The 25,362-nt window shown below is 42.9% G+C and overlaps 1 protein-coding gene across 1 annotated transcript in view; it reads right to left on the bottom strand.

The window, feature by feature from the left end:
* Positions 1–22,742, bottom strand: part of PSMD1 (proteasome 26S subunit, non-ATPase 1) — a 156,103-nt gene extending 133,361 nt beyond the window's left edge. The window contains exons 1-10 of the mRNA XM_061575041.1: positions 22,636–22,742; positions 21,840–22,009; positions 18,017–18,222; positions 16,633–16,776; positions 15,308–15,597; positions 13,461–13,524; positions 13,208–13,336; positions 11,558–11,646; positions 9,033–9,111; positions 3,222–3,395 (exon numbers count right to left, since the gene is read on the bottom strand). Coding sequence (XP_061431025.1) covers positions 3,222–3,395; positions 9,033–9,111; positions 11,558–11,646; positions 13,208–13,336; positions 13,461–13,524; positions 15,308–15,597; positions 16,633–16,776; positions 18,017–18,222; positions 21,840–22,009; positions 22,636–22,742 — 1,452 coding nt within the window. The remainder of the gene's footprint in view (positions 1–3,221; positions 3,396–9,032; positions 9,112–11,557; positions 11,647–13,207; positions 13,337–13,460; positions 13,525–15,307; positions 15,598–16,632; positions 16,777–18,016; positions 18,223–21,839; positions 22,010–22,635) is intronic.
* Between the last annotated feature and the right edge of the window lie 2,620 nt (positions 22,743–25,362).

Genomic DNA, 25,362 nt, shown 5'->3' with positions numbered 1-25,362 from the left:
CTTAATTGTCGAGCGCAAACTTTTGCCCGATGTCTTCTTCACGCCATCAGAAAAGGAGTTCTGTTTTTGGCGAGACGAAGCGACATCGGCTGAAGGGCAACCTTTATTCGGCGACGCTTTGACAAGTCACTTTCAAAAAGTGCCACCCCTCTTTCATGAAGGGCTTAAGTTAATTTTACGGTCACCGCATCGCGGCGCTTTTCAGAATGCGCTTCTGCGGCCGTCTGGAACGCTCTCTTCCTTTCCGATATTAGGAAGCCACTGGCAGCTATGCACTTTTAAATCATCTAGTTTAAAAACAAATTTCTTTTTAAAAAATGTTTGTGTTTATTTTTTCTTGCCCGTCCTCCACACCTCCGGTTAGCATGGTTCGCTGCGTACGGTGCAAAAGAAGTTCAACATTCATACATGAAGACCTCAAACTTAATTTATTTTATGTATCTGCACTTCTATGTGAACAGCACTGCTGAATACGTGCAACCATTTAATAAAAATGGATGGACCGTTAAGTTTCTCAAAGGTCACTTGGTTTTATTTTAAATTAGATCGGTGTTTTTACTGAACATTATTATTTTTCATCTACAGTGCGGTGCTTTTAAAGATCATTCTCTGTACAATTTTACTCCCATTCTGTTTAAATCACAAACCTTAGGCATTTAACCAACCATTCTCCACAATTCATGATCAAAAGTCAATTCAAGAATATCCTTTTTGTCTAATTTCTTCCGTCTCATTTATACCACGAGCCTAAATGTCAGACGAACACAATCACCGACAATCATGACCAATGCACTGGTGGATGAAGGCTTCCCCAAGCTTGTCACCATCTCTCTCAGTACCATAATGTAGTAATCCAAACTGGTACCGGCCGAAATGGATATCTAATTATCTCTTTATTTTGAGCCAAACTTTGAAAGATGTCTGAACTTTACATCAGCGCACGACACGCATACACTGTAATTAAGTCATAGACACAAAAGTTAATGTATGAATCGTGCGTGTGAGAATACATTTTAAACAATTAGTTGAAGAATCATTGGATACCTAGTGAACTCAGGTTCCAAATAATTGCCAACAGCTCTTACGATCAGCATTCATTACCACCATTGCCCCAGGCCATATTAATATGCCATGCCTGTGTAACCTGAAAAAATATTAACTACAAATTGACGACCTTACATGTTAGACTGCCCAAGGTACTGAAAAGAAAGTTCATAACAATCCTCGAGATAAAAAAATGGACCAATGTACGAAAAAGTTAAACCAGCATAACCAAATGCATTAGGTCGGGTTATATTTGCTTTACTTTATGGAAATGAATCCAGATGTTATTTTGAACCAGAGGATGAGTGATGGGTGCAGTGGTTTGAACAAAGTGCTATGAACCCTATGACCCAAGCTTCGGGTCTTCCCAGCCATGGTTAACACCACAGGGCAAGGAACATTTGAATTTGTTAAGAGCAGGGACCCCACTACTCTTTACCAACCCATACCAACCAGCGTGGTGAGGCATGGTCAAACAACCCCCAAATATCTGACATGGCAGAGGACTTTGTCCATTGTTGGATCGACCAAGGGCTGTAAACGATAAAAGTTGAATGTCCAACAATTTTTCTGATCGAGGTTTTTTTGGGTTAGAATATGTAAATAAAAATGTGTCGTTAAACTCGCCACCACCCGTAAGTAAGGTTCGTGATGTAAACAAAACATTCCAATTCGTTCCAAGTTCAGCACACCGGCATGTTAGAGAGTAAACCCGCAACATTACCATCTTATTTTTCCGAGTATAACGTTTAGCAAAGTGACGTCTTAATTCCTAATCATCCCCCACCATCATTTAATCACCGATAATTGCAACTCTAATTAGCTATGAATTAAGTCACTTCCATATGGCACTTCACTCAAATGCCATCCCAGAGAAAACAAGTAGTAAAATGTATGCATGGTTCCATGACGATATCTAACAAGCATTTATGCTCTCAAGTATTTCAGCAGTGATCACAATGTAACCTTCCGATGTCACACGGTAGGAGATTGTCACTGGCTCCGCGGGGGGGGGGGGGGGGGGGGGCAAAGCAAGGCATGCACATGACGTGTGACATCGCCTTGATTCAAAAGGGCTTATCTATTTTATCGACGAGTATTGGGAAACCCTTTCATCAATTTGGTTGGTTTACCAAAAGGCAAGTCCCTCATAGCAAACAACTTCATACAAATTGAATTCTAAATGTCATTGGTAATACACATCACGGTTGTACAACTGTTGCCATTGCATTCATAAAATGAATAGGAACCTCTGCAAAAACACAACTACAGTATTTGTAGAAGTGTTCAGTCGAGGGTAGTATTTGCTTTACTTCTGTATACCTTTCGATTTAAAGCTTTCGTGACTGCAGGGATTCATCTTCTTGGTTCTTTCGGTAAAGTCACGTAGAAGGGAAGTAATAAAGTAATAAAACATAATAAAATAATTCTCACGACGTTTCGGCCACAACGCAAGCAGCCGTCCTCAGGTGGTCGACGGACCTGTTCTCCACCTGAGGACGGCTGCTTGCGTTGTGGCCGAAACGTCGTTAGAATTATTTTATTATGTTTTATTTTTATTATTTTATTACTTCCCTTCTACGTGACTTTACCGAAAGAACCAAGAAGATGAATTCCGTATACCTGCTTGTATTAAATCCTGCCTGGGTGGACAACATCACAGCAAATATTAAGACATATACAGACGGGACGGGCAGACCCGACGGACAAAGACATCGCATGAATGCTCTCAACTCAAGTGTGGGAAAGTGTTAAACAATTAACTCGTAAAAACAAAGTTTGTCACTCTAAATCCTTTATATGCGTGGCATCGGTTTTATTTTATTATTCATTTCTGATTTTCTTGAGGAAGAGTTTCATTTTTATCACATTGGTATTTTTAATTAAATATGAAATTGTTTTTTTTCTAAAAAGTGGAAAATTTTGGAAATGTTTTTTCGCGAAAATAAATTGTCACGCACAACGAGTCTGTGTGCAAAATGTCAGCTCGATTGGATCACGGGAAGTGGGTTAAAAAACGACCGAAAGATTTGCACGGTCGTAAGCGCGCAAGCAAGCAAGTGAACTTAATATAAAGGATTTAAAAAGACTCCCTGGAAGTAAAACTTTTTTGTTATCCCAGTAGCAAAAAAAAACGCTCATCCGCCCGGCGGTGGCGCCTTTGGACAGCTGCTTACATCACTGTTGGCGTTCTTGAGTTGATTCAGCAGGTACTCGGTGATCTCGCCCCCGTGGTTGGCATGGATCAGTCCAAGCGCGTAGAGCCCGCCGCCCTCCTGATACGCCGAGCCCGGCGACGAGTCCTTGGGCAGGTACGTAGCCATGAGCTGCAGCGCCTCCTTCTCGTGCCCCTGTTAAAGACGACAGCAGCAGCGGCGGCGACGTTACGATCAGTGGCCCACGGCAGGGGCGGGAACCTAAGTTGGCAAAACCATTCACTGGGCTGCCCACACAGAAAGCCCAGCGGAGTTGAGAGTTTTACACGTCTGCTTGATGAAAATGGAACTGGCAAGACATCTCTGCGGTGGGGAAACGCCCAGACAGGAGGTATGAAAAGATTGTAAAAGTTGTTTCACACGATTCAGACAGAAGCCAAACACAGACTTAAGCCGTCCTTCATCAGGAGCCGAGAGACCCTACGTCATGTTTTCTCCACCACGTCTTAAAAGTGTTTTCTCAAATCTGCTTGAGCCAACAAGCACCAATTCACTGCATTAGGGGGGTGCGAGCCTACACAGCCCGCTAAGGATGCCACTCGCACAGCGAAGTCACTCACGTGCCCGATTACACGTCTTTTACTTCAACATGAAAGCAAAGTGGGCTGACCAGGGTGACGAATTAGGGTGGCTCATGTCTACTGTAGCACACCGAGCCACCAACGTTGAGAACGTGGATTCGATATCCGGGCAACCTTGGATTCGAGTGTAAAGATTTGAAGGTTTTTACCCCCGTCCCCCATTTCTAAGTATTTTATAAAAGTTTATTTATTTGCTATAGCACGTGTTTTATGGATAATTCTAATTTCAAGGGTGAAATATACCGAAACTCACATGCCGAACGATACAAAGGTACAATATCTTAAATAGGTTCCAGAAAGAGCCGTGCGATGTCAACTTGTGGGGTAGTTTCCCGACAATGCAAGTCTGCCGAGTCACGCAGTTGCCAGTGGACAGTCCATCACCGCATGACAAGGCTCCAGGAGATAATACTTGGGATGTAAATGTTCGTGAAGATGCCAACACTTTTAATTTTATTTGATCTCGTTTGAACTCGGGTATACAATTGAATTATTGCGTCAATTTCCGTGAAAAAACTAAATTCGTACACCCACTTTTCAATCTTTCTTTACGGGAATAACATTGTCAAGCTTTGTATATCAATTCCCTGCCTGCTAAAATAATTTTTATGAAATAGTTTCTGGTTTTTAAGATATAATTTGCCATTGACACAGGTTGTAAAGTCTTTATAGTCGGAATATTTATGGTCTTGTGTAGATTACTCTTACTTCACCTCTAGATTTACCAGTCAAAGTAAATTTGCTAGAATAACAAATAGTACATGGGAACATGAGGATTTATGAAATGAGACAGGATTATTTTTCCCGAGTGGATTGTCTATTATGTTTTTATGTATGGAGTCACAGCATCTCCATCAAGTATCTTGAAAACTCTCAATTATAAATTCCTTCCTTTATTCAATTGTAGAATCGCTCCTAAAACTCGTCCCGGAAATCGACCCCAACTAATTTCGATCCAAATGACTTGTTTCTAAAAGTATTAATACAAAAGGCTGTTTTCATAACCACCAACCTTTTATTATTACTCGTCGTGTCTGTAAATAATACCTCTTCTTGGTTCTTTCGGTAAAGTCACGTAAAAGGGAAACAATAAAATAATAAAAATAAAACATAATAAAATACAATTCTCACGACGGACGCTGTCTTTCCGACAGCCCTGTTCTGCATCTGAGGACGGCTGCTTGCATTGTGGCCGAAACGTCGTGAGAATTGTATTTTGTTGTATTTTTATTATTTTATTATTTCCCTTCTACGTGACTTTACCGAAAGAACCAAGAAGATGAATCCCTGCAGTCACGAAAGCTTTAAATCGAAATGTAAATAATAAGTGAACAATGTTCTCTCTCGCATGGTAGCACGTGCATGTATATGAATGCCATCTTTTTTACACGCTTTTATTTTACTCACTCTGTCTATTGTTGTTGTTGTCGTATCCTCAAATATTGTAACTCAATTTTAACCCACTTCCCAATGTGGTATCGACTGCAAACTTGGTATACTTATGTCATACTGATGACAATACTATATTCTATCATTAAAAATTGAAAATTTAAACCATGTTTTTTATATGTTATGTTTCGGCTTGGGTCTAATTTTCCACGGTAAACTGACATTGGCTGTAAATTACCACTGCCCCCTTACGTTATGGCAAGCTTCAGGGCCACTTCCTGGAGTCGTGGAGTTTTGCCATTATGAGTACGGTACATTTCATTAAAGCGTGTTTAAAAAAAAGTATTTTTAAATATTACTTATTTGGTTACGCAACCACAACCTTTACAGGTGGAGATTAATGTAAAGTATTGGTTCCAAAATTCATTGCGACTGCTATTCAAAGTTGGTTAGCTCACAATCTTTTTGTCACCTCACTTGGACATGCAGGCCCATCCTTTGTAAACTCTTTAGGGTTGTACATTTATTTTTATTTGAATTGCCCTATTGACAAGAGCGCGGAACAGGTTGTATATTTATATAGACAGGGAGAACTAGTTGGAAATATTTTATGGCAATGTTCTTTCCAAGCCAATTTATTGCGGGCCAGTGCACAAGCCGCCTTCATATGTTCAGGATCAAGTAAACTTGATCTACCACCAGACACCCGAGTTAATTAAATTTTATATAATTAATGAACGCACAAAGACCTTCGGCTACATTGCATCTCTTTAGGGCACTCCCATTATAAACGGTTAAATGCTTCTACTTGCTCCGTTAGGCAGCTCGTTAATTTGCTGAAGTGCGTTCACCAAATTGCACAATCGAGCTGCTGCAGATGCAACATTTGGCTTAACCGCGCAAGAGCCGCGAGACTTCCGCGGCAGCTGAAGAGCCCAGTGGAAAATGTGATCGCCACTGCTGTGGCACACGGCTGATTTAATTCCCACCACTGCCAGTTAACACTGCGGGGCAAATTATTATGCGAAAAGACACCCACAGAATGGATGGATGGATGTAGAAGTTATTTCGCACCGTACTTAGCCAACCGTCTGGGCAGAGTAAACGGTTTGACACGCTATCTGTAGTGGCGCATTAAGCGTTCTCTCGAATGTGTGGGTATTCTTTGGCCAATCTGTTTTATTTCCATTCCATATGCACTGTACTCAAATTAAGCAGGGTGTTTACTCGAATAAGAACAGTTATAGCTAATATCATTTCAAGCCCTTTGTCAATGCACTGCTGGAGGAAGGACTCCGCAAACTGTGTCAGTTCATGAGCGGGTTTGTTTGAGCGTAACTTCACTACGCTGGTCAATGCGAATCGGTAAAAAAATCAGTAAAAAGAGGAACAGATGAATGGACCCTGGTGAAAATGGGTCCCGATACGACGCAAATTAATTATTTCCATAGGTGACCAAAATAATTATGTATGTTTATAAAGATAAAATCTGAGTTTTTTTTTTACTTTTTGAGCTGCCCCTACTGGACATCTGTGAAAAAGAGCTTCATAGCTCAGATTCATCCTCCAGCATAAATAAATATTCTGATTCTGATCAAATTGTGATGTGTTTTCGGGTTGTACTGTTTAATGCTCGACATTTCGCTGGACATGCTGCGAGCTTCTTCGAAAAGCTTAACAGAGCTCACTTCACTTCCGTTCAAATCAGGTTCTGAAGACGCTTTCAGAATGTGAAACAAAACATCAAACATCGTGCAGGACACTCTATATAACCAGAGAACGCACCAAAACTCTTTACAGCACAACTGCCAAACATCCGAGAGGCTTGCACACCTGCTGTGCAGTGGACTAAGAGTCACACACCCTCGCACACTATTCGCAAGAGAGCTTGCAAGTTCTTAAAATCCATCAATTGCGACAAACTGAAAAATATTTCATCCACACAACCGCCGCGCCAGTCGGGGGGGGGGGGGGTCATCCTCTACACGAGACATGATCACCTCCGCTGCGCCCGCGTGCATTGCACAAAATAAATCACTTGGCACTGCAGACGGCGAGCGAAGAAGAGACGGGGGGGGGGATGGGGACTTCGAGATGCATTTGTGATGCATTACAGGACGATTCACGTGAAACGACGCAACGGACATAGAAATCGTCAAAGATAGGGCGGTAAAAAAAAAAAACCTCCACGGTGCAGACTCAGGGAATCTAAGGTCACCAAGAAACACGGTTCCCAGTGTGAGCATCTAGGGCGGGCTGGTGTGTGGTGTTTAATAGTGCGCCGGTAAATGACAGCTAATGATATATCATGAACTAATAAGAAGAGGTTTTACCCTTTCTGGAAATAAAACAGGAGTTAAGATGTTCAAACACCAATTGGATACCGTTTGCAAGGCGTCGAGAGTGTGCATTAACCACAAGTACTTGTGGCAAAACATGCAAACAAACAGGCTCTGACTATAATTTCTGCATTGTCTTTGAAACCAATTGGCCTACAAAAGGTATCTATTTGGTTTTTGAACATCGTAATGCATTTTTTATCGCCAGAAAGGGTCGAACCTAATCTTATATTTCCATCATTTTGGATACTGCTGAAAGGGTCCCGTAGACAATGATATATCATCATATAATTTCATGAACAGCCCTTTGTCAATCCACTGCTTGATGACGGCCTCCCATACGATATGCCAGTCATTGGGGTCATTTGACCATGCTTCGCTATGCTGGTCAGTCTGGGTTGGTTAAGATGGAGCCGGACGCATCAGCCCCAGACATCACTGGCCACTGTTGTTGGCCGTGGCCAGGGCGTGAACTCTGGTCGCCGGGTTCACAGAGCAGGGCGTGAACCACCGCCCCAACGACGTATCAGAATAGGTGATTGTAACCACTTTTTGGATGATGCAAATGAAATAAGATCTCCAAGCTGACAACGTATAGAATTAGCGGTTTTACCAATTTTTTTTCTTGTATTTACATTTCATCAATGGAGCTTTTCAGCTGGTGATAAATAAATGAAAAATATAATATGAATATTCCTGCCAGCCATTCTATGATGATGTGGTTCGGAGATAGAACCACAGCATGTTCATCACACGTGCACACAAAGGCCACAACAATTATATGTAGCCCGAGGGCAAAGAGATAGGAGACAAAGCCATCATTTCCTATGACTAACCCAACGGCAGATTGAACAAAAAGGGTTTAAAACTAAGAAAACACATTAGACATATGAAATGTGTACATGTGTATGGGGTCAATACAGCCGTGTGGCCCTGTTACAATTCAAGGACAAAAAAAATCTGACATTTCTCCGTGGAGCCAAGAGTTTCTAAACTCCAAATCCTCGTAGAAAGAGGGCACTGCAGCAAAGTCCGTTGTTGTACTGGACTTTCTATGCTGCTGCATCTTCAATAACCCACTCTCATCAAAATGGGGAAGTATGGTCCAATAACCTCCACGACCCTCATAGCATGGGCAGGCCCATCATCCATAAATGAATTGTATGGATTTACGTTGAATTTCTTTCACGCCGTACATAGCCAACCGTGCTAATCGGAGGTGCGGGGGGAAGAAGAACAAACTAAACACAAAAAAACTGTTTTAAAGAAATTCGTTTTCCATCTAGAATTAAAAGCGCATACCTCCAGTGGCTTCCTAATAACGGAAGAGCATTCCAGACGGTCGCAGAAGCGCATCCCGAAGGCGAGCGATGCGGCGACCGTTCCGTTTGAGGGCCAGCCAAAAGCTGCTGCCGCCGCGAGGATAACCGGAGTTTGCATGAAATTGACGGACGATTACACACCTTGTGGATGACACCGAGGCTAGCGGTAGCTGTGAACTTGGCCCAGTTGGTCGCCCGTGCCAGCCACTCCAAGTTGTCTCTGTCAATTGCAAAACGTGTGTATGTTGAACTCCTTTCACACCGTACGTAGCCAACCGCGCTAATCGGAGATGCACGAGATATAAACCATTGTGCATCAACATTAAATCGTTTTACTGTAATTTGCGAAGGTGATTAAGTGTGATATCTTAATCAGCACTATTTCGCGTTAGCCAACGGCCAAATGATGACCTTTCGTGAACACATTTCCGTACACAAGTTTTATTATTTTAACCAATGGCATGTTTTAGTAATGCAGCAGCACAGATTTGATTGCACGTCTATTCAAATTATTGGCAAATTAACTTGCAGGACATTGAAAATGAATTCATAATCTCGTTAAATTTCTAAATGCTCAAGTGTAAAATATAGTCAATGGGTGTGATTAGGTCATCATGATACATGTGTAAAATGAATTATGAACCAATGAAATTCAATAAAGTACGGAATTGAAACCACCTTCAGCTGCCAAAATAAAACAGCCACAACACAAAGACGCAGACAACAACCAGCAGGATGGAGTTATTTTTCTAAGCAGCAATTGTACAACGAAAAGCAACATACGGACAAACACGTGAGAGTTTTCAAATCAGTGCATGTCACCTGTAATGTCATTGATCAAAAACAATGGAAAGTGACAAAAAAAAAATTTTTAAACTGAAAATCGTGCAAATAATGAGCATGGAGAGAATACCGCGGCACACCTAGGACATTGCCGCTGACTCGCAGGTACAAAACACCGCATGATAAAACCCACTGCTGCAAACGTCTGAGCAGAAAAACAACGCTCTCCCTTGTGAAAATAGTGAGTGAGTGCCACGAGATTACCCCGGGTCGCTTGAAACCAGCAGTGGAAATGGGTACACCAAAGTCGTATATGTATGTATGTTAAACTTTTCGCACCGTACGTAGCCAAACATGCTAATTGGAGGTGCGGGGGGAGGATAAAAAAAACAAAAAAAAAAAGCAGCTCTAAAAAAATAAGTTTTCAATCTAGATTTTAAAAAGTGCATAGCTCCAGTGGCTTCCTAATATCAGAAGATCGTTCCAGATGGCCACATGCGCTCGTTAAAGTGTGGATTACAACTTCCACCTCTGCCGAGAAACTGAAAATCGTGCAATGAGCATGGAGGGAATACAGCGGCACACCAGGTACAAAGCACCGCATGATAACCCACTGCTTCAAACGTCTGAGCAGGAAGAGAACACTCGCTTGTGAAAATAGTGATTACCCAGGGTCGCTTGAAACCAAAGAGGCCCTAAGGGACCACACTGGGACTCGTGAGAATGAACACAGTGGAGAGCCCATTGGCAGAGCAGACAAGGGTAGCTTATTTTATAAGACAGATCTGAAACACAGTAGAACCAATACCTCGGCTGTGGCTGATCATTGTTTTAATGCGGTGGCTCACACGAAATTGATATCTCTAAGACGAAGGTACTTTGCAAACCCCCTGGCTATCAACAAAGATTCGTTCATGAAGCCATCCATATATATAGAAACAGACAAAATTTCAACCGAGAAGATGGATACAAACTTAGCAATCATTGGAAGGACGTTATCAACCAGTTTAAGTCATAACTGGCTGTGATGTTCCCATTCCTGCCACCTTCCGATGTTAATTTTTAATTTTTCCCCGTGGCTTCGGCTCTCCGATTTCACATTAGCAGGTTTAATTTCTCGCGCCAACGTGGCCACCTACGGACGCCGACCTCTGCGTCGCGGTGGCTCTGCGATCTCACATTAACATGCTAATCTCTCACATCAACATGCTAATCTCTCACATGAACATCACTAGCCCTGCCCACTTCGTTTATGACCCGAGGACTACTACACCCTATAACAACAATCTGCATTCAGCAGCTTTCCTCCTGATGACGATCGCTTGTGTTGTGATCGAAACGTCGTAGTTTTTGTTATTTTCTTTGAACCATCTACGTGACTTTACCGAAAGACTCAAATAATATGAATATAAAATGCCAGTTCAGGTTCAGTAATTGAGTTGCGGTGCACCGCGAGAGATCCGAATTAATTATTTCCCAATGACGTGACACACGTGACAGTACCATTGGGTTAAAAATGGGAAAAAGACTTATTAACAAGAGCTGTCTGGGCAGCTTTCAAGAGATCAGGGCAATGAGCTGGCAGGGTTGAGATGATAAGCCTCTTCTTGGTTCTTTCGGTAAAGTCACGTAGAATGGAAATAATAAAATAATAAAAATAAAACATCATAAAATCATTCTCACGACGTTTCGGCCACAACGCAAGCAGCCGTCCTCAGGTGAAGAACAGGTCTGTCAGAAAGACAGCGTCTGAATGAACACCACCGAAAGAACCAAGAAGATAAATCCCTGCAGTCACGAAAGCTTTAAATCGAAAAATGATGAGCCTCCACCACCGAGATGCTCATCCGGGTTACTGATCGAGTACGCCAGCCTTTAAATACCTGAGGAACTGATCACTGGTCGTGCCGCAGTGCATGAAGGAGTTGGCGATGACGGTAGCGGTGTGACACACAGAGTTCCTCACCGCGTCCTGCGGGGGGGAGGGGGGAGAGACACGCACGCCAAGGCGTAAACCACGAGCCTAATTGCACCGCTAACGGGCTGGCGTGCTCGCGCCACCCGCTAATGTTACATCGCAGCACTCAATCACCGGGCTGGACACCTGCAATTTATAACAGCTCTGCGCCAACAAAAAAATACGTGAGAAAACGGATGGTTCGAACGCGTGCGCGCGAATGGTGATCAGTCACCGGACATGCTCTACAGCAATCAATACACGCATTTTTGATAGTTGGATCACTTTCGTAAGAATAGAAGATGTTGCTCTGGTGTAATGGTTAGCACGCTTGCAATATGCACACCAGTTTAATGCGTCCTCCCGGGTCGACATTTGAAACAATGGGTGCACATTTTCTTAAACCCCCCCCCACCCACCATGTCCACCCAGTAGTTGAAATTTGTAAACCATGCTTGTATATGTTGAACGTCTTTCGCACTGTACGTAGAAAACCGCGCTAATCGGAGGTGCGGAGGAAGGACAAACTAAACACAAAAGCAGGTTCTAGAGAAGTGAGTTATCATTCTAAAAGAGTGTGCATAGTTCCATGTTGAAAGGAAGAGCGCGTTCCAGATGGCCGCAGAAGCGCATCTGAAAGCGCGCAATAATGTGTCAATAACAACTGCCTTCTCCCACCTCTCCTCTCCCGAGATGTCGGGCTATCGTAGGGAGAGGATGCCTTGTAGAGGGGTCTCTAGAGATTCAACTCCAGTGGGGGTCCATGAGCCAGGGTCGCACCTTTACCAGTACCATTCAATCCACTTGCACTCGATGACGAGCAGTTTTGTATATTAAAATAATTATAATTATTTACAAGAGGAGAGCATCGTTGCTCATCATTATATCACCATTTTTCGATTTAAAGCTTTCGTGACTGCAGGGATTCATCTTCTTGTTTCTTTCGGTAAAGTCACGTAGAAGGGAGATGATAAAATAATAAAAATAAAACACTAAAAAGAAAAAAGAAACTAATATTTTTATGATTTTATTATCTTAAATTTTTATTATTTTATTATCTCCCTTCTACGTGACTTTACCGAAAGAACCAAGAAGATATCACCATTTGTTTTTCGTCGATTTGCTTTGCTAAATTAATTTTCTGACAGCGAGACGGCAAAACAAAGAGAGGGCACGGTGCTCCGTGGAAGCGACGACGCAAGTGCCAAAACAATGTTCTTGTGACTGATGAGTTTGGGGCCCATTCGGAAGCCCAACCTCACTTTTTAATCACAGTCTTAATTAGGCAAGTTCACAGAGGGAGCACCACACAAGATTATAGTAATTATGGCTGGTGCACGATTACTTAACATGCTTTAATTGTTCAATTTTAAATTTGTACGGGTTGTACGTAGAGGTCATTCTCGTGAGCCAAGTGTGATTTATTTATGTCAGAAAAATGTGCATCGATGTAACCCACGATATAAAAATAGAGGCATATCTCCCCAAGTAAGATGCTTCTGCGTGGTGGAGTCTTTATTAAAACAATTCCCAGCGAAAGCCTTGCCTGCAACTTACACGATACGTTGCTGCTCACCTTTGTGTTTTTTAGGATCATCAGATCTGTGTTGTTATTTCGTATCAGGAACTGGAGATTCAGTTCTATGGACAGTTCTCCGCTCAGGATGGAAATCATCTTCTTCGTTCGCTCCACCTGTTCCGACGACTGTCGAGAAAACAGAGAGCACATCGAACGCATTTATTGGTTTATACAGTAGTAACGACACACACACACACTCGGCGCTTAATTATACATTTTCCTTGGCATGTGCTTATACAGGGTGACGTACCAATTCTGATTGTTTTGGAGGAGTCGGTGTCGTGGGTGGCTTTTCATCTGTTTCCATGGCCTCTCTGGAAGCAATTAAAACAACATTGCAATTACAAACTCCAATCAATATTTGCAGCTGTCTTGGGCCATTACTTCCTGCAATCAGCAATGTACAGAGCGTTCATTATCAACTCGACGGTTATTTAAAGACCGTTTTCTCTGCAATGGGCTACAGTGACCTCTAAAGGCTAGTTTTAATAATTACAACTGCAAACACATGAAGAGCAAAATAAATACAGGGACTCCTCTGCTTACGAACAGTAGACATTGGGACTTTGAGAGATACGAACAAATTTGGGGTCCGTATCCTGTTCGGACCGAGAGTCGTAAGTTCAACCGCCGCGCAATAGATGGCGGTGGTGGCATCTAAATCTGCTGGATATTATAGCACTTTTAAAGCCATTTCCCCGTGTTTAGTGTACATGCCAGATGTGTTTGGGTTCGACAGGAGTAAAGTTGCACTTACGAACAAATCGACTTTTGAACAGACCTCTGGAACCTAACTAGTTCGTAAGCAGAGGAGTCCCTGTACAACCCAGCACAATTTCACACTCTGAGCGCATTAATGTAACTGCATGATAAAATTAACAATAAGAAATACACCACTTCCATCCAAACTATATTCAGCCGTCTGCTATTGATGAAAGGAAGCTCATTAGTGTGACAGTCAATACTTCTGAGTAATGCAGCTGTTGTCTATAAAATTAAATCTTTCGCTTCTTTATTGCATATTCAGATTGGTCACTGGTAAGTTAAGAAATGTGGTTATTTTCCGCCGATGCAAACCCAACTCGCATCGAGACGCATATCTTCCGGGAAGAAATAACCCATGGCTTGTGCTATTAATACAACCAAGGATTCACAGTTGTGATGCTGCAGATCAATTGTTGTGCCACCCTATCTCTTGCTGGATAATATGAAGATAAGCTCAGCGCATGCCGTCATTCGCTTTTAGTATTGAATCGAAGACCACTGAGCGTCTGTGTTAGGGTGCCCTTTGCCGTTAATCCTGAAGCCAACTGCACTGACAAAAAGACAAGAAACGTTATCATTCGAGAAACAGATAAGATAACGTTTAAGCAATTAAGTAACGTAAATTATCCTAAGTTTTCATTGCAGTATGCATATTCAATTCGTCAACCCAATTTACCTGTGAATCTTTGGAGATACACAACAATAAACATCTTCGTCAATATGAACCAACGTCAATAAACTCCTGGATGAAAGCCTCCCCAAGCCATTGGAACCACCGACAGAAAAACTTTGACGGATCCACCTGGTGGCCTAGAGACTCTACAAACAATACTGGGACGGAATACAGTAATCCCTCGCCACTTCGCGGTTCAAGTTTCGCGGTCTCGGTGCATCGCGGATTTTTCGAACTGATTTAAAGGCCTCATTATACCTGTGCAGTAACACCATCATCATCATTCATCATCAAATTCATCGAACTGCACAGGTCTGTCATCGTCGTCATTGTCATCGTCGTCATTACTGGAGTCAAGTCTCAAGATACTACTGTCATTGGTGAGTGTAGAACACCATAATACGTATCATATGAGAGAGAGAGAGTGAATGTATAATATTAAGGTTTTATAATTAAATAGATATAAGTAAAATATATATATATAAAGTATAAATATACATATTTTAAACATTCTGGTACCCACACACACATATACGGAAATTCCTAGGGGGCCAATCCTACTTCGCGGATTTTCACCTATCGCGAGGGGTTCCGGTCCCCATTAACCGCGATAAACGAGGGATCACTGTACAACATGGATTTTTTTTCCCCATACTTACATTTCCCCCTCCGTGGAGGCAACTGCGCTGCTGGTGCCGTTGCCGGAGGCTGTGGTGGTGTCGGCAGCGGTAGCGGCGGGGACGGTGCCCGCGTTGCTCGAGCCCGGCGTGGTCGCGAGCAGCGTGGGTCCCAGGGCTCGCAGGTTCTGCGCGATGGCCGTCAGGAACTGCTGGCTGGCGCTCTCGTAGAGGTCGAAGCAGATCTGGTAAGCCATGAGCACGTTGTCCTCCTTCACCATCTTGTCGAGGATGTCGCTCACTGCCTGCGGGTCGTCCAGGAAGATGAGGCACTGCGCACGGGGAGGGGAGCGGGGAAGAACAAGAAAAAATAATGTAACGTTGGTTTAGAATGGCAAGTTCTATCAAAAAAATATTTTTTACAGGTTAAGGCCCACTTGAGCTGTATAGATTCATATTCTTGGTTCTTTCGGTAAAGTCACGTAGAAGGGAAGTAATGCAATAATAAAAATAAAATTATTTTATTATGTTTTATTTTTATTATTTTATTACTTCCTTTCTACGTGACTTTACCGAAAGAACCAAGAGGATGAATCCCTGCAATCACGAAAGCTTTAAACTGTGTAGCTCTTTTTCAGAAGCGGCCTGGCTATCACAGATAATAGCGAAGTGACATTGATTTAAAATGTGGAGGGAGCAAGTTGAGGGGGGAGGAGAGGGGGGGGGAGCTCATCAGAATGTGGTAGCCAATATATTTTAAGGGATTACATCTTGAATCATTGCCTCACTTGATGCAGCAAATCTGGCTGTGACGGTCCCACCTGATGACGGAGACTTGTGTTGCCTCCGAAACGTCGCGATTTTTATTTTATTTTACTTTCATTAATTTTAATGTTTTACCTACGTGACTTTACCGAAAACACCTAAGAATATGAATCCTTGCAGTCACGAAAGCTTCAAATCCAGGGATGAGGAACCTTTTTTGTTACAGATGGCCCAATAGGACTCTCAAATACCTTCGACAGGCAAAAAAACCCACGAGCACAACTTTCAGTGTCACAACTGTCCCTGCAAGGGGGCCTCTTCGCAGCGAGCAAAGCGAATGAACGCATTAAAATTAGAAACACAGCATTGTTGTCAGTCAAAAAAAAAGTCCACTGGATTGGTGCCGCTAAGATGCTTGCAGTGACAGAAAAATATTGTTTGCAGGCCCGTTTCTAAGTGGCAGGCCTCATTTGGCCACGGGACCCTATGAAGGAGGTTGCAGGTCGATTAGACCCAAAGGTAAGCGTTTTCCACCCCTGTCGTAAACATTCGGAGAAGGCGTCGATACCATACGCTCCCAAACGGCCCTCTCTCTCTCTCACCTGGCAGACGTTGATGAAGTCTGGCTGCTCAAGGTTCATGTAGAGCTTGACCAAGACCCGGAGCACCTCGTTTCTGAACTGTTTGTTCTGGATGAGCGACATGCAGATCTTGACGCTGTACGACAGCATGCCGGCAACGTCGGTCTGCGGGGAAGAACAGTAACACACGCGTCACCATAGGCACAACCGCTCATCCATTCATCTGCAACTAGTCATTTCTTTAGGACAGCTTTCACATTTTTAGTTTGTTGTCCTTCCCCCGCATCTCTGATTAGCACGGTTGGCTATGTAGAGTGCTAAAGAAGCTCAACATATATACATACATACAATCAGCGCTCCAGGTAAGTCATGCTGCCAATGTCCTGGGAGCCTCAGCCGGGATACATGGTGAGCTGCTAGACCCTCAATTGCTCTCAGCCCCACCCATTTTTGCATAGCCACACCTACTCAATCACTAGCCCCACCCAGACAGTGCCCTTGGCTCCGTGATATTGGCCACACCTACCGCTCAGTGGCTACACCCAATTCTTTTCCACCCATTCCAGCGCACTGCCCATATCTTAAGTCGAGCGTAATACGGGAAATGTTAAACCAGGACAAAACAATGCAAAAAGCAGGCATAACAATATTATGCGGGTCTATGTTGTGGGCAGCAGAAGACAATGAAGCACAATCCATTGTTGTACTGCACTGCTATGCTTCCGTACCTCCGATTATCATAGTTGGCTGCGTATTGTGCGAAGGAAGTTCAACAAATATAAATATCAATGCCCACCTCCTTAAACGAACTGGCATTGACCAGGTTACTGAAGTGCAGTTAAATAATCCCCACAACCCAGAGGCGTGTATTGACAAAAGGGACGTATGTACATGTAGAATGTGCAGATACCATTGATTATGATGTCTAGGACCTCAAATTAGTTTTCAGGGTGGTCACATGGTCGTGCCATTAACTTTAGTGTACATGTTATGTATATCGTTTATTGTTAAATTTGAATTACAGTTCCTATGATCTGTGACATTGTTTTTATAGTTTTATTTTGGTGATTTCGAAAACATCTGGTTAAGCCACGTTTGTTTGTTGAAGTACAAAGTTATCCTGAAATCTCTAATCAAAATTGTCTTGCGGTTGTTTTTGTTTGACTTGCATCCCACTGGGAATTTTGCACACAGCGTTGATATACGGTGTTTTTTTCTAGAAGACTTTGCTGTTTATTCCTGGATTTTTCTGTTGCGCGTAGTCACTTTAAGATGTTCTTTGTTCACGTTTTTGTTTGTTGCGGTTGTACCCGAATCAAAAGCCGCATGGCTCACAGGGATATTCTAAACAAATTAAACTGAAAACTAAACGAGGAACTGGGACAGGATTTTAAAAAAAACGCACGGCCTGCAAAATGGCCCTCTCGAAGATGTCCAGGCGGCGGGTCTCCAGGGCGATGCCGATGGCCTGCTTGTACTTGTGGTCGTCGAAGCAACGTTGGAACATCTTGTCCACGATGCCCTCGAGACGCGGGTCGATGGGACGACCGTCGCCCTCGGGAAGATCCGCATTCTCCACGCGAAGCTTCGTGTAGTGGTCGATGCACTTTGCTGTCGAGCACAGAAGGAAAATAAATTAATGAACGAAAACTGATCGTGCTCAGTCCGCACAGTTAAAAAAAAAATCTTAAAGAGGACCTTTCAATGAGTGTTTTCCCCAGAACAACAACAGCCATTCGCCACTAAGTGTCAGTAATGTCACCACGGTGCTTGTGCCAGGCCAGGTGTACTTTAAGGCCACGTGAACTGTCGAACACCTGCTGGCAGGAGGTCACGGGACAGACTGAGGTGCCATGGGTTGACTGACTGAGATGACCGATCGATGCACCATCTGTGCCCCCTACTATCCCCAAACATACATGCATACAAACAAGTGTTATTTCTTTTTATTGGACAAACATCCTTAAGCCAGTCCCTGAGACTCAGTAAAGCTTATGACTTAAGCAATCAGCATTATTAGCATATAAAAGATAATTAATCTCAATGGGTGGTCATACATTTAAATTAAGTATATTAAATTTCGATTTAAAGCTTTCGTGACTGCAGGGATTCATCCTCTTGGTTCTTTCGGTAAAGTCACGTAGAAGGGAAGTAATAAAATAATAAAAATAAAACATAATAAAACAATTCTCACGACGTTTCGGCCACAACGCAAGCAGCCGTCCTCAGGTGAAAACCAGGTCCGTCGAGGCGACAGAGTCTGAATGAAACAGCACACGAGCTTGGAGCATATATATAAGCTGGGCGCATTGACAAAGGAATTTGCATATCAAAAGGAATTTAGCATATTTATGGGAAATGCAGGAATGTGATTAGTACTGCATATGCATGTGCATTATGCAGGATTAACAGCATCAAAGGGAGCTGCAGTTACTGCTGCTGCAGCAGTTGCTGCTGCTGCTGCAGTTTCTGCTGCTGCTGCAGTTGCTGCTGCTGCTGCAGTTGCTGCTGCTGCTGCACTTGCTGCTGCTGCTGCACTTGCTGCTGCTGCTGCACTTGCTGCTGCTGCTGCACTTGCTGCTGCTGCTGCAGTTGCTGCCTTATCCATTTTAATATAACACTATGTATTATTCTACCCACCCTAATGTGTATCATACTGCTATATGTTTACTGTACAATTACGACACCATACATTACTCTGCACACTGCACCATGCCAGTGAGTGGAACGCGGTCTGAAAGTCACCGTAAACGTGAACACAATCAGTTAAGATCCGAAATGGTTTATTACGTCCTTCCAATGATTGCTAAGCCAGAATCCATCTTCTCGGTTGAAATTGTCTCTGTGTTTGTATATGTGGATCGCCTCATGAACGAATCTCTCATGATAGCCAGATGGCTTGCAGAGAACCTCTGTCTTGGAGAAGTCAATGTCATGTGAGCCCACTGAATTGTAACAGTGATCTGCCACGGCTGAGGTGTTTGTCCTACCGTGTTTCAGGTCTGCCTTATGTTCACGGATGCGGTCCGAGACATGTCGTTTGGTTTCTCCAATGTAACTGCTACCACAGAGGCAACTTAGTTTGTAGACGCCAGGGTACTGTATGTCTGGAACCACATCTTTTACAGACGGGACCAGATCACGGATTTTATGTACTATGTTGAATCGGACCTGGATCTTGTGTTTAATCAGGATTTTGGAGATCTTTTTTTTTTTTGCTGGGGTCACAAAAAAGATCTCCAAAATCCTGATTAAACACAAGATCCAGGTCCGATTCAACACAGTACATAAAATCCGTGATCTGGTCCCGTCTGTAAAAGATGTGGTTCCAGACATACAGTACCCTGGCGTCTACAAACTAAGTTGCCTCTGTGGTAGCAGTTACATTGGAGAAACCAAACGACATGTCTCGGACCGCATCCGTGAACATAAGGCAGACCTGAAACACGGTAGGACAAACACCTCAGCCGTGGCAGATCACTGTTACAATTCAGTGGGCTCACATGACATTGACTTCTCCAAGACAGAGGTTCTCTGCAAGCCATCTGGCTATCATGAGAGATTCGTTCATGAGGCGATCCACATATACAAACACAGAGACAATTTCAACCGAGAAGATGGATTCTGGCTTAGCAATCATTGGAAGGACGTAATAAACCATTTCGGATCTTAACTGATTGTGTTCACGTTTACGGTGACTTTCAGACCGCGTTCCACTCACTGGCATGGTGCAGTGTGCAGAGTAATGTATGGTGTCGTAATTGTACAGTAAACATATAGCAGTATGATACACATTAGGGTGGGTAGAATAATACATAGTGTTATATTAAAATGGATAAGGCAGCAACTGCAGCAGCAGCAGCAAGTGCAGCAGCAGCAGCAAGTGCAGCAGCAGCAGCAAGTGCAGCAGCAGCAGCAGCAACTGCAGCAGCAGCAGCAACTGCAGCAGCAGCAGAAACTGCAGCAGCAACTGCTGCAGCAGCAGTAACTGCAGCTCCCTTTGATGCTGTTAATCCTGCATAATGCACATGCATATGCAGTACTAATCACATTCCTGCATTTCCCATAAATATGCTAAATTCCTTTTGATATGCAAATTCCTTTGTCAATGCGCCCAGCTTATATATATGCTCCAAGCTCGTGTGCTGTTTCATTCAGACTCTGTCGCCTCGACGGACCTGGTTTTCACCTGAGGACGGCTGCTTGCGTTGTGGCCGAAACGTCGTGAGAATTGTTTTATTATGTTTTATTTTTATTATTTTATTACTTCCCTTCTACGTGACTTTACCGAAAGAACCAAGAGGATTAAGTATATTAGTCATACAAAGCAATCGACTAATATAGAAGGGCTGCCACACTCCGAGCTCTTCAGAAATTTCTTACCATTTCCCCCCAATTTTATGCTGATTGTGCTATTGGCATCATGTCATAAGACAATGTTTTCATTTTGTTCTCCCACCGTGCGACACCTTCATGTAAGGAAAAGCAAATATCACACAAGCTATCTCTGTTCCATACCACTTGAGTTGGAATTTTGTCAAATTAAGTTGCAGAAGTTAATTGAAAGGGATTGGGGATTTTTTAACTGGGATGAGAACATTAACTCACTGCACTTCAGAAACAGGTTTAATCATTCGGCTGAAAACTGGATTTGAACATAAGCATTGCAGCAGTGCCAAGCTCAGCACTGACAAGGTACCAAACATGTCAGAGCAGTCAATATTTTTTATTGACTGAAACACCCACCTCTCTCTAATACCTTCGTTATCTCCCCATCCATATTGTTTCAACTAAAACGGAACTATTTTTATTTTACCAGGTAAGGCCCACTGAGCTGTACAGCTCTTTTTCAGAATCAACCGGACCACAAATGATAGCTCAGCTAAGTGGTTTATCACATGGAAATTAATAGCAGCCAAATACTACCAATGCACGTTTATAAATGTGGAGGGAAAAACCAGAGGATCCGGAACAAATCCACCCGACCACAAGACATGCAAAGTCCAAATATACAGGTGTCACAGGGTTGGGATCAAACCCACAACCTCCTGTATACTAGCCGAGGTAGTTGCCATCTCGCCACCATGGCGCCCAACAATTTCTGCACATCATAGTTGTACAGATGTTGATCAAATTCAAGCCTGTGCAGAACCAACACCGCATCTTCAGGAATAAAAATCCAGGCACCACACCCTCTCACCCTTCTGCGCTCTGCGATCAGAACTCACCGATGGTCGTCTCGACATACTCGGAGGTGTCGTTGACGTTGAAGAGGTCCCCGGCGCCGAGCGCGTAGTTTAGGGACTCCTCGAAGGCGCCCAGGTGGTAGAACACCTTGGAGGCAACCAGCGCGGCAAAGTGGCGGCTGGGAAAGTTCTCGTCCTCGTACAGCACCTCGCTGTGGCAGAACAGTTGTCGCGACACAATGAGTCATTTGTGAAAAATTAGAATAGGTTTTACTATTCTGGCAATAAAAAAGATGTTCAAACACCAAATAGATACCGTTGCGAGGAATGAAGTCTGTATTAACCACACGTACTTGTGGTGAACATGCAAACAAACATGCTCTGATAATAATAATATATGAAGTCTTTGAAATGTATGGTCCTACACGAGACAGGCTTCTTTATGGCCTAGTCTCACCAGTGTCAGACTAGAGAATGCGAAAATGAGAGTTGTACAAAGACAATGCACGTATCAGAGCATTTATAGCTTGGGGCAAAGATTTCCCAAGTGGCATATATAACCAGGCTTTCCGTGTAAAATTATGCCAATAATTAGCTTTAAGTCCCTATTTCTACAATTACATTATCAACAGCTGGATTAAGCCACACAAAAGCCACCATCTCTCATGGTCTTTGCGATGTAAAAAGCCAATTAGATCCTTCACACGAGTTATCCATGTATCATGAATGGAACACATCAAAAATCCTACAATATGGATGACCTTTATCTACAGATTACAAAAGTGGTGAAAACAAAGAAATTAAAACAATCTGCAATTTTTTTAGTGTGCATACTTACATTTTATCCACATACTCGGAGATTTCCGCCCAAAAGTCATCAACAAGTGTGTTCAACTTTTGCAGCGCAAACTCCTGCAAGGCAATGAATGAAAGCAGTGAATGCATTAATGACAGAGGCAATGTTATTTTGAACAAAACAGTGTCAAAACCACTATTAAAACCACTTGAGAAAGTTGACCCGATTTGATTATAATCTAGACAAATCCACATGCAACAATATAAAAGTCTGTTTTTATTCCAATATGAAGAATTAGTCGTGTTCCCAACAATATAGTGGCGCATCACACATTATGAAACCGAGGTATGGGATTTCAGTGTTACAAATGATACCTTTAAATAATGTTCAGCACGTTCCTCGTACTGCATCATGTAATTTTTCTACGAGATTAATATAATTTTTAACGAGTTGCATGACTTGTGGTATGCTAATAATTGTTTTGAGAACAGTTGCTGCCCAACATTTTAATCAGGATAACATTGGGACACCCGTGTTCAACATTTAAATTTGTTGTTAAACTGTAACTGCAATTAATTTTGGAATGCGTTGAAAATGCAAGTGGTGAGCAAAAACAAATGTTCCCGTCAGAGCATACTTTAGCTGAGGCCTCATCTTCATCCAGACAAAGATATTACTACCGGCTTCAGGGCACGAAACGTATATGAAAAAAACACATTATGACATTATGCAGCAAAGTTAAGCGCTGAGCACATAATAATAAGCATAAAGAAAATGTTCCAAGGACATCAAAATGCAATGAATATGCAGCCTCAATGTGTGCGTCTTTAAGCTTATAATTTTAACTCATGGCGAGAATGTGAATGATCTGATATTGAGCAAAAAGGTGGAAATGGCAACGAGCATTAGTTACAGGTGTGAGCGTTTACTACTGTTGCGATAAGATCCACGAACAGAGGTAGACAAGCACCTTTGGTCTAAAATTACACTCATGTGGCCGACGTATTTTTGACAAGCCTAAAGGTATGCGCTAATGTATTCTTGGATGTGAGGTAATTTGAAGTAGATCTTTGTTCATGTGACTACAAGATTGACTGAGAGTTCTAAATCTATCACTGTCATGATGCCAATAATGCTATTTGGAATATGGGACACAAACTTTCAAATTTGACCCGTGCTTTGGTACAACGGTGGAATTCAAGTGGCAAATAAACTGGAGTTGGTTATGAAATGTGGCAATTAATTCCGTGGCACTGAAAATGTTTGAATGCATAACAATGCTTCAACATAACAGGTTTTCAAAAAGTCTGTCCTCACATCCTACAGTGCTGGTTTACTTGTTTACAAATCACCAGCCACGTGAAGAAGATAAATGAAACAATACTGTACACGATCATGAGTTGAATTTGACAATTGGAGTTCATGGTCGGTGACAAAATTGAGACTCAGGACTCAATTACCACTCCTTTGATGGCCACATCATGGATTGTCAGTCCTCCACCATTCTCACTTGACCTAATTTCTAGCCCGATGACAATTAATATGTTCAAAACTACACGACAGATCCGCATATGGTACAATTCGTGCATAATAATTAATGTAAAGTTATTGGTCCTAAGAACATCAATCAAACCTACTGACGGGGACCCTTGGGATGACACAGGCGAAACTCGAAAAGTTGGACATGATTCAAAGCTGGCATGCTCAAATTCTGCTCGAAAACATTTATTCACCAAGGAATAAGTTGAATAACTAACATTTCATTTCACGATACGCTCATGTGCTACGAGAAACTCCTGTTTTTCTTAATTTAATACACAATCCAGCACAATAACGCAGAGTTATTATGAACGACGTCCACATTTTTCGCTCAACTATGTTAGTGGAGGGCTCTTTCCTACTATAACATTCAAAAACACGGCAACGCGTTAACGTCACACACGTTAAGTATTGTAAATACTAATGGTCACTTGTTAAATGTTGCACAAGTTCGACATCAGACACGACGAATGTTACACGCGTTACAATTGTAGCCATGTTAAACTTCAACACACGTTCATTCAGTGTTACAAGTGTCAACTGTTAACACTTAAAGACACTGAAGCGTTTATTCGTTAACCGATTTAAACACACAGCGTTACACGCGCTTGCAGCTGACTTTTCAAATCCCAAACATTAACCATTAGACATATCAAGTGTCGCACACATTAAACAAGTTAGCACTTAATGTCCAAACAAGTAATTCAAAATTCTACGAAAACAAATAAAAAAAAATATTATAAAGTCACCGGCTGAGGCCTAGCGCAGGCCTTGCCCCGTGACTCAACACTTCCCGTGCGCCTCGCTTGTCGCTCACCTGCCGACGTGAGGTTCATCTCTGCGTTCTCCTCGCGTCCTCGGGAGAGAGACGACGACGTTCGACTAAGAGTGACGATGCGGGGAGATGAGCGAGCTAAGTAATCGAAGACTCAATGTGCCGATGATTTGACCTGAGGTCCGTCGCCAGCACACAGACACCGCGAACTCACGCCACGCTCCACAAGGGGCGTCACGTGGTCACGCTCACGTGACGCGGCGGGAGGGTGCGGGGGGGCGCTTATGTGTTCGCGCATGCGCATTTGCTGTACGTGAAAAAGGCGGGAACGTAAAATCCTAGGACTTCCCCCCCCATCTCCCCCTCCCCTACCCGCCTCCCCCCTCCTCTACCCCCCTCCCCCAAGCCCCCCCCATCCCCCCTCCCCTACTCCCCCAAGCCCCCCCCCCCATTCC

Source organism: Lethenteron reissneri, chromosome 57 (genome assembly GCF_015708825.2).
Source record: "Lethenteron reissneri isolate LAM-NWPU_2019-01 chromosome 57, ASM1570882v1, whole genome shotgun sequence".
In the NCBI taxonomy this organism is placed as follows: domain Eukaryota; kingdom Metazoa; phylum Chordata; class Hyperoartia; order Petromyzontiformes; family Petromyzontidae; genus Lethenteron; species Lethenteron reissneri.
This window is presented reverse-complemented; position numbering and strand designations above follow the sequence as displayed.